The sequence below is a fragment of the Capricornis sumatraensis genome, chromosome 1 (assembly GCF_032405125.1).
Source record: "Capricornis sumatraensis isolate serow.1 chromosome 1, serow.2, whole genome shotgun sequence".
Taxonomy (NCBI): domain Eukaryota; kingdom Metazoa; phylum Chordata; class Mammalia; order Artiodactyla; family Bovidae; genus Capricornis; species Capricornis sumatraensis.
In genome coordinates this window covers 12,142,284-12,154,703 of record NC_091069.1, presented here as the reverse complement: position 1 = coordinate 12,154,703, position 12,420 = coordinate 12,142,284, and the positions used below count along the sequence as shown (strand labels likewise).

At 38.5% G+C, this 12,420-nt stretch overlaps 1 protein-coding gene across 1 annotated transcript in view; it reads right to left on the bottom strand.

The window, feature by feature from the left end:
* The window catches only part of DENND1A (DENN domain containing 1A), a 539,355-nt gene that overhangs the window by 221,849 nt on the left and 305,086 nt on the right, over positions 1-12,420 (bottom strand). The window contains exon 10 of the mRNA XM_068966275.1: positions 4,943-5,043. Coding sequence (XP_068822376.1) covers positions 4,943-5,043 — 101 coding nt within the window. The remainder of the gene's footprint in view (positions 1-4,942; positions 5,044-12,420) is intronic.

Here is a 12,420-nt window from a genome sequence, read left to right as displayed (position 1 = left end):
GGAAGGGGCTTATTCAGAACCCCACATACAATACAGATAAAGAGCCTAGAACTAGTATGTCTCACAGAGATTCTAAGCATGCCCACTCTGAGCGGAAGAATGAATTCCAGAGACATCTAGAAATGCCAGAAAATACGATGAATTTTACAAAGTCAGATACAAAATCCAAACCTTAATTGTGCACATTTAACTTTTTAGTTCAATCATGCCCTCAAAGAAAATCAGCTACTAACTTGGCTCTTGGCCTGGCTGCCCTTTGGAGGAAATATGAACTTGTCCTGATCTGTTTGGAAATATTTTATCACATATTTGGAAATACATTAACAGGTGTCCAGAATAACCCAAATGTACAATTCAATTTGAGAACTGATTTGGTCCTTATTTAGGACTACTTCTGAAGGACTAAGGTAAAAAAGGGAATTTACATGGGAAATACCATATGGCTTCTATTGGGACCTTCTATTAGCAACATTTAATTAGCATAGTGCCTGGTACAGAATAAGTGCTCTATAAATATTTGTTGAATGAATGAATAATAATGAATGATAACATTAGTCCACAATTATTAGCCAGTCATCAAAAAGCCCATGTAAAGAATTTTTTTCACAAAATCTTGGTGACAGGTACAGTTTATTCTCTAATTCTTTAAAGGATATTAGTAAGGAAAGCTTTAATATGAAATGGCCTTGGATTTCAAGTGCAGGCTCTACCATTTCTTAGTTGTGTCATGGTGGGTAGGTCGCTAAACTTCTCTGAGCTTCAGTTTTCTAATCTATACAATAGAGCTAACCTTGTGCCATGCCACGCTGTCACTTCAGTCATGTCTGACTCTTTGCAGCCTATGGGCTGTAGCCCACCAGTCTTCTGTCCATGGGATTCTCCAGGCAAGAATACTGGAACGGGTTGCAGGGGATCTTCCTGACCCAGGGGTCAAACCCGTGTCTCTTACGTCTCCTGCATTGGCAGACAAGTTCTTTACTACTAGCACTACCTGGGAAGCCCCAATATTTACCTTATAGTTTGATTTTAAAGATCTGCAGTAATGTTTATAAAGAGCTTGACTTGCATACTGTACTCCATATATGGTGATTATTATTATGAAAGGGAATGCTGGTTTTCATCAGCAAGTGTATCCCTTTGTCCCCACAATAGGAAGGCTCTTCCAATACTGGCCGAGGTCAGGACTGCCATCAGGCAAGGTAGGGAACATTCTCATTTTCACTTTCAAAATCAAGAGAATGGCACAGCTCTAAAGTAGAAAGGAACCAGCAGCACATGTTTTTAAATATTCATAAGGGCTGGAAATGTCTTACTCCTTTCGTTTTCTCTGCCATCTGCTTTTGTTTCTTTTCTTTTCATTCTTATGCCACAGCTGCAAATGAAAACAACCATACAATAACCCAAGTTAAATAAAAAAAATCAAAATAAAAACAATCTGATGGGTAAAAAGAGAAGATGAATTATAAAGTTTTTCCCTGAGCTCACAAGGCATCAGAAACAAGAAAAACGTTTGATGTGAGTAAAACCTTCTGGAAACCAAAACCCATGTCCCATGTTCACATTAACCATAATAAGAGCAACCACCATTTACTAAATGGCCCCTGTGTCCCACTTGATATCAGTATCTCTAATTTATAAAGCCATTCTTCAAAGAAGGTATATCAAACCCATTTTACAGAAAACAAAATGTCAAATCAGAGAAGTAAGATAGACTTTTAATGGTTACAAAGCTATTAAGAGATGAAACAGATTTGAACTTGGCCTCTGAATATAAAGCTCAGACACTTTTTCTACCACTCTCTCCAAAAATGGGAAGGAACATGAAAAAAAATAATTTGGGAAATATTTAAGGCAGACTATTTGTATTAAATGGATTGTCTTCAGATAATTAAAATCTGTGATTATAGCTCTAATTAAAGTTAACTTAGATAATTGGTTGCTGTATTTGTGAACGTGCAATTAGTCTTCCACATAAGTGCTGGGTTTCAGCATCATACTTTCCATGTATTCACTGCATCCCACAGTTTTGCTACACTGGCTTCTATGTTACCAAAGGCCCACGTTACAGCTCTTAGGATTTCTGGGTCCAAGGACTATGATCTATGAAACCAATAGTAGGGTCTAGGTTCAACCCTATTTTAGCAAGTCTTTGTCCAGAAGTCAATGAACACCTTATCTTCAAGTGTAATGTAAAAAGCTCTCACAGCCTACACTGTTGTCCTGAAAACTCCTAGCAGCATGTACCTGAAGAAAAACTGGCAGCAGTGGTCCTCATGTGTTAATTACACTTGCGAAATCTATTATGCATAGAAAGGGCACCTGCTGGCAGTGAAAATGACTAGAATCTGCCCTTCCTGTGCAGTGAGTAAATTGAGAGTTCATTTCTACAGGAGATAATAGTTTTCAGATTCCATTTCGTGTATCCCCTGCATGGGGACGTACTTAACATTTAAATCATCTGCAGAAGAACAAACCTCCTTCAAATTTACATGTTTCAGGCTCCTAGCACTTTACTTAAAATGCTGGTTATCCCTGCTGGCTCTTACCACCAAGGATTAAACTCAACAGTGGTGAAAGTCACCAAGCACAACAGAATAAAATTATTAGCATTGACTCAAATTTCACGACATTTGTAGTTTCTGACCAAAGCAGTGGTAGCAGGCTGAAGGTGATCAAATTAAGCCTTAAATAGAGGATCTGTTTTTTTTTCTCTTGGGGTCTTTTATTTCATCATTCTTACATCTTGCAGTTAATAAACAAATACCAATCCCCACAGGCCTGTCATCATCCTATGGTCAAATGTCAAAAAAGTTCTTTCATGAAAACAAGAGACCAGCAGAGAGACTACGGTCACACAAACAGAAACTTCCAATACAGAGCCTAATCACAAAACCCACTCGGGCTCTAAAAATTAACAAGCTTCAACTATGAGCTTTCGGAGTGAAAGTTTGGGGTGACAGAGGCTTGGCAACTCTCCTTGCCAAGTCTTCCCTTCTCGGTTAGAGCTGCTGCACCACGGCTCTCGGTCAGGCTGGTATCAGTCCTTGAGAGGGTTAAGATTGAGAGGAAGCTGAAAAGAGGATTGTGGGTCAGCTTCCACAAGAAAAAGTGAAACAGCTAATAAATCCTCTAAACAAACAAGAAAGGAGAGCTGTGACCTGAGATGGTGGCTGGAAGTAACAACTGGCCAGAATAAACATTGACTTTTTTTTAAAATGAAACTTTTCAATTACAGAACTATACTTTTTCATTGTTAGAAATATTTGAAAGTATGGAAAATAATATAGAGATCATGCAGAATTCTTCTCTCTCCCCCACAACACAAATCACTGTTAACATTTTAGTGTCTTTCCTTCCAGATTTCTGCCTCTCTATATGTTTGTTTGTGTGTATCTAATTTTTTTGTTTAATATATATATACACACACATATATATACATGTGTGTGTATACATACAGATAATTTTTGTTTGTTTTTATAAAAATGGAATAGTGGTGACTGTAGCTATAAAATTAAAAGACGCTTGCTCTTTGGAAGGAAAGCTATGACAAACCTAGACAGAGTATTAAAAAACAGAGACATCACTCTGTTGACATAGGTTCCTACAGTCAAAGCTATGATTTTTCCAGTAGTCATGTATAGATATGAGAGTTAAACCATAAAGTTGAGTACTGAAGAACTGATGCTTTTGAATTGTGGTGCTGGAGAAGACTTTTGAGAGTCCCAACCAATCTTAAAAGAAATCAACTCTGAATATTCATTAGAAGGACTGATGCTGAAGTTCCAATACTTTGGTCACCTGATGCAAACAGCCAGCTGATCGGTAAAGACCCTGATGTTAGGAAAGACTGAGGGCAAAAGAAGAAGGGGGCAGCAGAGGATGAGATGGTTAGACAGTGTCACTGACACTATGAACATGAATCTGAGCAAACTCCAGGAGACAGAGAAGGACAAGGAGCCTGGTGTGCTGCAGTCTGTGGGGTCACAAAGAGCTGGACACAATTTAGTGACTAAACAACAACAACATCTATTTTAGGGAAAGTTACTAAACCTTTTGCGCCTTGGTTTACCGACCTGTGAAATGGAGCTAATAATACTTGTCTTACAGGGTTGCTGGAAGAATAAAATGAGATCACAGATGTAAAGAGACAGTCCAATAAGTGATGAGGGGACAGAAGGGAGGCACAACAGAGATTCAAATGTGGCAACCATTGTTATCACTGATGTTACTGACGGAGCATTTTCATCTTCAATTTTGGGACTCTGAGCTTTGGTTTTAGACTAGATAACAAGTTAGCAATCAAAACTTTCCAAGTAACGGAAAGTGAAAGCTGTACCATGAGAGAGGCAGAGGGACTACAATGACTTTCTCAGCTCCACCAATCCCTGCACACCCAAGCCCCTCAGAGTTCCTACCTGAAGCATCAAGACACACAGCTAACTCTCTTCCAGGAAGAATTCTAAGTCAGCCTCCCTCCCTTCTTCAACTAAAACACATTTCACTGAATAGTGAAATTCCCCTCAAAAGAGTGTTTTGAAGCCTGGCTTGTACTCCCAAACCACACCTGAGGGCAAGTCTTACAGAACGTGCCAGAGCATAGCTGAAACTTGAAGACTTTGGGGATCTCAACTGTTCTCGACACCAGTTTCCAATTTGTCTTAGGAAAAAAAAAATCACACAACTATTTGGTGCTTTGATTTCCCTACACCAAGGAATGGGGAAGGTATTATCTACCCACTTGAACTCTCCAGAATGCCATGACGTATATGAAAGCTGTTTGGAAACAAACAGGCCAGTGCAATCTGGTGATCTAAAATTCGATCACTTTGAAGTTAGTATTTTTAATTTAAAGTCACCAACAGCATTACAAGTTATTGACCTAAGATGCTTGGTCATTCTCTGGAGAAGGAACAGCAGAGGACAGGGTGGGCAGCGGCCTTACCAGCAGTAGTCCAGCAGATGCGGAGGCAGGACAGGGATGTACACGTGCTGCCAGAACATGGGGTAGAGCATCGCAGCAGACCCGTGGATGCAGGCAGTCAACTGAAACAGAGATTAAAGATTCAGAGCTAGACAGTTTAAGTTGGGAGACACTCATTTGAGTTCAACAGTAAAATTAAATATATAATTATTAACATATTTAAAATAAGTTAACTCAATAACCCTAATTCAAACTTAATAAGAGCTTCATTTTCCAAGAAATGTATTTTTTTTTCATGATTATGAAGCTAATATACAATGACAGTAGAAAATTTAGAAACTGGAGAAAAAGATTAAAGTCTTCACCATCTGAAGATAACTTAACATTTGGGTATATTATCCATACATGTGTATGTGTGTGCTCAGTCATGTCTGACTCTTTGAGACCCCATGGACTGTGGCCTACCAGGCTTTTCTGTCCACGGAATTTTCCAGGTAAGAATACTGGAGTGAGTTGTTATTTCCTATTCCAGGGAATCTTCCTGACCCAGGGATCGAACCTGCCTCTCTTGCATTGGCAGGCAGATTCTTTACTACTGTACCACCTGGGAAACCCATTACCTATATATGGACTTTTCTAATATCAGGATTACTGTAAATACAGTGTTAACTTTCCCTTTAAGTTAATATTATTTGCTGGCATTTTCCCATATCTTTAAGTATTCTTAGAAAATATCTTTTAATGCCACCCAATGAATTTCTCATATTATATTGAAGCACTCTTCCATCATTAAGTTATATATTTGGATCAACTCAATAACTTTTATAGATGGTTCCTACATGCAGAATTTAAAGACAAAGGTTATAAATATTTTAAGGCACTTAACAAATATAGTAATACAAATATAATAAATGTATTCATATAATAAATAGATGAAGGGTTGAGGCTCTTTATACTCCCCTAGCCATGTACTGGACTGCTGGCCTCCCTGTACCTCACTGTACTTATCTTCATTTTATTTTTATTTCTCTGATCATGACTGAAGTTGAACGCCTTATTATATGTTCTAAACTATATTTCTTAAGTAAATGATCTATTCATATTCTTAGTCCACATTTTCTAAAGAGAATTTAGTATATTTTAATTGATTTAGAGAAACTGTGGATATGCAAAGGACAGTAATCTTTTGTAAGGGTTTTTGAAAATAATTTATCCTTATTTAATTTTCTTTGAAGTTTTGGGAAAAGAGAAAGCTTAAATAATTACATGGGTAAATATTTCCCTTCATGATGGTTTCCACTGTTTTTATACTAAGTCCTCCAAATTCTTCCTCAGCATTTAACTCTTTAATCCATCTGGAATTAATTTTGGTTTAAGGGCTAAGGTGAGAATTTATTTTTTCCACAGAGTTAATCAATGGCTCCAACACTGTTTACTAACATCCTTCCACTCCCTCCTTTTTTGGCTTGTCTCTATTTCATATTTCTTTTTTTTCTTAAGAGCTACATAGATGATACAATCAGTATTTGATATAACAGAAAAATTGGGAAACAAAGATACAATGGAATAAAACTGCTACAAAATTCAATACAGTGAAAGAAGGAAAAAACCAACACCTTTGGAGATAGGGCTATGAAGTGACAAAAGCCAACAACACATGTTTCTTTCTGTGTTTTTTCTTTAATGTTCCTTTGGTTTCTGGGAAGCCTGTTCCCATGAGGACTTTGCTTCTTTTGGAAGCTGTTAACAGGCCTTTGCTGACAGAAGGACATTTACGTGGCAAAAGAGTGACGCGTCAAGGCCCAGTTAAAAGAATCCCAGAGGTTAGTGTAACATGAACAGCTTTAAATTGGATATTCTGCTGATGGTTCACATTTGTGAGAGCTGTGTATTAAACCCAAAGCTGCTACTTTTTCCCCTCCTTTTCCCTCCAGACCCTGTTCTTTAAATCAGGTACATGCCATGAACAGGAGCTCATCCAACAAGCACTCAAAAGCAAGTCCCAGTGACTCTGACAAGGCTTGTAGGTTTAATCCATCTTTTCTCAACCCATTTTGGTAGGTTTCCACATAAAAAAGGCTGTCTGTCATATTATACATGACTAATATCTTCAGCTTAGAAGAGATAAAAAATCTTTGCTGGTGTTGAGTGAGTGGAAAATGAACCAACTTTACTCCAACTCCACCCTGAAGTCAGGCTGGAGGGTTTACAACAGCCTTCAGTCCCAGCTCTCTTCTTCTCTTTCCTTTAACCAAGTGCCAAAGTACTCATTCTAAAGTGCAGGTCTAGTCATGTAACATCCTGCTTTGAATGTGCTTGGGGGCATCCCTGGAACAGGCATGTCTTTGTGTCTTCAGCTCCCCATCTACCTAGAGAGAAGCATCTCCAGCCACAGTCCCTACTATCTTCTCCAGGTTTATCCTTGGAATAAACTGTTTGCAGATTTACGAGTAGATATGTACTCCTTTTCCTGCCCTCTGTATTCCCACAGGCCCAGATCCATGCCCCTAGAGTCTATTCACTATCTTCTTCTGCAAAGCTTTGCATGGCTCCGCTGGGCATGTGTCTCCTTTATTGATGGGATTATAACTGTGTGAGTTTGTCCTCTCGCTATAAAGGGCAGAAGGACCCTGTCCCTCTTATGCTCAGTGGCACAATAAATATACACATATATACACGTTTATGTGCTAGGTAATGCAATATTTCTTGAATAAATAAAGAACAATTCCCACTTAGAATATACTCATAAAGACAGCTAGTGGCTTGGTTTTTCATGCTCCTTGACCACCATTTTCATGAGTCTCGGAGAATAGGGTTTAAGACTCAAATTCCAAAATAATAACAGTAAGCTTAGACATACAAATACACTACGTTTGGAAAATCAAGTCAATGGATTCATCCATCCATTTATTTAATAATATGCCTACTCTGTAACTCTACAACACACCAAATAAATAAAAGCACTTAAAAATCTGTATGGTGCCACCCAGATACAAGGTATCATCATCACGTGTATTCACCAGTAATTCTCTTTGAAATAGTCTTTTAACAGATGTTCCTGGTTAAGACAGAACTTGAATATCGGCCTCTTTTTAGTTTAAATTGGTTTGAGTCTAAACCCTATTTCAAGCAACACAGTGGTACGGATCTTATCTTCAGACAATGTCCTTTTCATGTCTCCTTAGCCTAAAAAAACCCCCAAAAACCTAGCAAGCTAAATTACAAGGTTTTAAAATTACTTATCCCTCCTAAAAATCAAACTTTTAAGATGTATGATCATCATTTTCATTGGGAGATTTTCTCAGTGCCAAATCTCTGTAGCTATAATAAAATGCTCTTACCCATTTGGTTAAAAAACAAACAAACAAACAAACAAAAAGGGTTCTTTGGCTCTTTTCCAAAATACTAAATGACACACACAATGTGTATCATTTCTTAGAAATAATGGCTATGTGGACCACAGAAAAGCATTATGATACATCTTTGCTTAATCAGAAATAATATATATTCCATACATTATCATTAGCCACTTACTTTAAAAAAACCAAACCTCTAAAACCAACCCTATTAAAAAAAATAAGAGTCCTAAAGGACTACGCTCATTCCTTACAGAATACAAAATTTAAAAGTAATGAAAGTATATAATTTGGATTGTCGTCAACAAGGGGGTATTGTGAATATTTAATTGAAGTGCAAGTTGAGGAAAATGATCCTATCAAAATCTCACTCAGTGGGAGAATAGAAAGATAGTATGTGTAAAATTTGCCCAAAGTCATTAGTCACAATGAATATTCATCAGAAGCCAATTATCAATCCCATTTAATGACACCCCAAAAGATTTTGCCCTAAAGCAGCTGAATAGTCTAAGACTCCAGACAAAACTAGACAAATTACACAGCCAACAGCTAGTCTAGCCAGGACACAAATTGTAAAGTAAACCACTGGTGGGTTTTTGGACGCATTCTTAGCAAATTCTGTCCTCAATTAAAGGTGCACAAGGTCAGTCTGATTTTGGAGCTTTCCTTTTGGCTGCATAGTTTCCTTTGAGGCAAAGGGAGAGAAAGGAGAGGCAGTGGAGGTAGGACGCGAATGAAGAGCAATCAAGGATAGGGTCTGAGAGATCAGAGACACATTTTTTTTTAAATTTGAGGTATTTCTTAGGGATAATACTCAGATTGTCACAATCTTAGATACCAGTCCAACTGATTCCTAAGAGAATCCTGCAATTTAACATGGAATAAAAGTAAAGAGACCTTCATTAAGGAAAAAAAGGAATCTCAACAGTGTATGTGCCAGGCACCCTGCCAGGGGTTTACGTGTTAAGTCACTTTAGTACTTCAGTTGTGTCCAACTCTTTGCGACCCTCTGGATTATAGCTCACCAGGATCCTCTGTCCATGGGATATTTCAGGCAAGAATACTGCAGCGGGTTGGCATTTCCTACACCAGGGGATCTTCCTGACCCAGGCATCAAACCCTCCTCTCTTACAGCTCCTGCATTGGCAGGCAGGTTCTTTACCACTAGCGCCACCTGGGGGTTTGTTGTTGTTCAGTCGCTAAGTCTTGTCTGACTCTTCATGACCCCATGAGCTGCAGCCCACCAGGCTCTTCTGTCCATGGGATTTCCCAGGCAAGAATACTGGAGTGGGTTGCCATTTCCTTCTCCAGGGGATCTTCTTGACCCAGGCATTGAACCCACGTCTCCTGCATTGCAGGCACTGGCAGGCAGAGTCTTTACCACTGAGCCACCAGGGAAGCCCCTGGGTGTTTAGGATCTTGCAAAATACTGTTTTAGAGGTAGGAGTTAGTGTGTGTGTGTGTACACATATGCATTCAACACCACACTTCACAGATAAGAAAACAATTTCACAGGTGAAATGACTTGCCCAAGGCCACACAGCTTGTAAGTGACAGGCGGGACTCTGCAGTAAGAGACATTTCCAGGTCTGTCAGACTATAATAGGCACCTCCACAACACAATGTTTTGAGTGTCTATACTGTGCCAATACACCAGGCTCAGGATTCCGAACTAGGTAACATATTGTCCCTGTTGGCATGGCCAAATTCTGTAGAATTTGCCATGCTGTTAGATGAGCAAATATCTAAAGCAAAATACCAATTAACAGAAAATGATTTTAAAAACAAACACAGCTGATCATTTCCTGAGGATAAGTTACATTTAAGTAAGGTAGTGTAGTATCTTTAATCCCTAGGAAATTCTAGGCAATGAAGTAACGAGTGTTAAAGGGAAAGGTTTACATTCCCATTTGGGCACTGGAAAGTCCTACTGGAAAGTCTGGCTTTCATATACTTCATGGAGTATCCACTAAATCTCTTTTTGATCTGAGCAAGTCATTTCCACTTCTGGGTCTCAATATATAAAACAAGAGGTTAGATTACATGATCCCTGTCCCCACTTTCAGTTTTGACAACTTTGATCTAGAGGAACTGCTTATCCTTTGACATAAAGAATGTTTCTCCTCTGCCTCAGTTCACTTTCCTCAGCCATACTGACTAAGTACAAGGACTAAGTACTGACTCAGTACAAGTCATACTGACTCAGTACAAGTACTGACTAAGTACTAAGTACAAGGACAACAGACTGTCTCAAAGTTGGTCTTGCTTTCTCATCTCTGCAATCACGGGCACACCTGAGATTCATGTGGTCTCCAGGAAGCACCACCTTTCAATCACCTCATCTGCATCACCTGACAGTGGAGGGTACAGCCTTTCTCCATGCTTGGCCCTTCACACTCTAAAGGTCTCAGAGGTAGATAATCTTAGGAGACCAGGGGCATGAGACTAAAGATGTGAGCTCCTCAATGACAGAGACCACATTTGATCCTCTCTTTATCTCTAACTATGCTTGACACAGAGCAGGTGCTGAGTAAGTGTTTGGGGAATGTTAGAATGCCTCCACCTTAACATCATGAGGAATGGTAGACAAGATTATCAGGCATTTAATAAACTGCTTAATATATCACAACTAGCAGCTAAATTCTGAAAAGGTATTGAGATTGCAAGTTTCAAAAGTTGAAAAAAAGGAAAAAAAATCATATAATCAGATGGTCAGAGTCACTCTTCAAATACAAGAACTCAGAATGTTAAAAGATTAAACTGACACCTGCTTCATCACAGAGTTAGAAGCATCTGGATTTCTCCTCTGAACTCTAACATCAGGAAACTGATAAAGCAAAGAATATAGAAAGAATATCAGATTATTAACCTTAAAGACGGGTCATTTTTCAGTCTACGTATTTCAGCCAAGAATAATCTTATGTAGAACAACTGCACAAAACTGTATGAATCTTACAAAGGTTGTTAGCTTTCTCAATTTGAGAACTAGATTCTTCTACTTAGTTATAAAGCACCCTTCAAGTCATAAGGAAGTAAATGGTGCAGTGATTCAGACAATGTGATTCAAACAGTGTTTTGATTTTTACTTTATTCTCACATGTAAAACCCACTATAAGATCAGCAAAAAGTCTTACGTAAAACCTTCAGGGACTCTGAAAGTTAGTGTACTCAAACCTTCGAAGAGTATCAGAAAAACCTTTAATTATAAATGGCTCAATTGTATTTACTATAGTTAGTGAGGGAAGAGCTGATTTTTCAAGAAACTATCCAAGATGCTTTAGGGGAAAGAGAATTTAGAAAACCTAAGAAATTAAAGGCCTTCAGCTATTCTAGACAGAAACTGGACATGTGAACAGAAAAAAGGAAAAGAGTAAAGAATGCTCTGCTTTTCTTAGAAGTCAAATTCAATGCTTCAGTATTTATGTTTTTGTGGGGTTGGAAGGGCAATCTTTCTTCAAATAGTTTTTCTTTCAGTTGGGTGGAACCCATCTTATTGCTTGCTTCTCCACTATTCTCTGGGGAAAGGGAAGGGAAAAATTTCCACAAAAACCAACACAGTACCATGGAGTCAAGTTGAGTGCCTTCCACTAAGAGAAAGATCATCCAGACCAGGAGGAAGCGTTCCCAGGCAATCACTTGCCTACTCAGTCACATCTCTTCCTGCCCTCCCCTCTTTGTTCTTAAAGCTACTTACTAACAAGAGTGATCAGAGTAAGTTATTAACCAGAGCAACAAGTTTCACGCCAAGATCTGACACTTCAAAACATCAAAGCAATTAAAACCATCAGAGAAAAGTTTTAGCTACCAAAGCAGAGGCAGACACTGGTATTACAAACTACCGTGTAAATAAGCCTGCAGCATCATACGTGAGGAAACTGCAGACTTTTTTGGTAAGATGATAAAGAAAAAAAAATAAAATTACATGGGGATTGATAACAGTTCATTTTAATTCATGGACAGCTACTTCTCCATTCTGTGCCTGTGACAGTCTAATTGATCCTGGACTCAGGACATGCCCTGCAGATCCCTACAAAGATGCAACCATTGTCAGTGAGTTCCAGCTGGCACTCAAGAAAAAAATCTATTTTCCACCTCAAGTCTAGTATAAGTGAATATTTATATTTCTTTGAAAATATTCCTAAG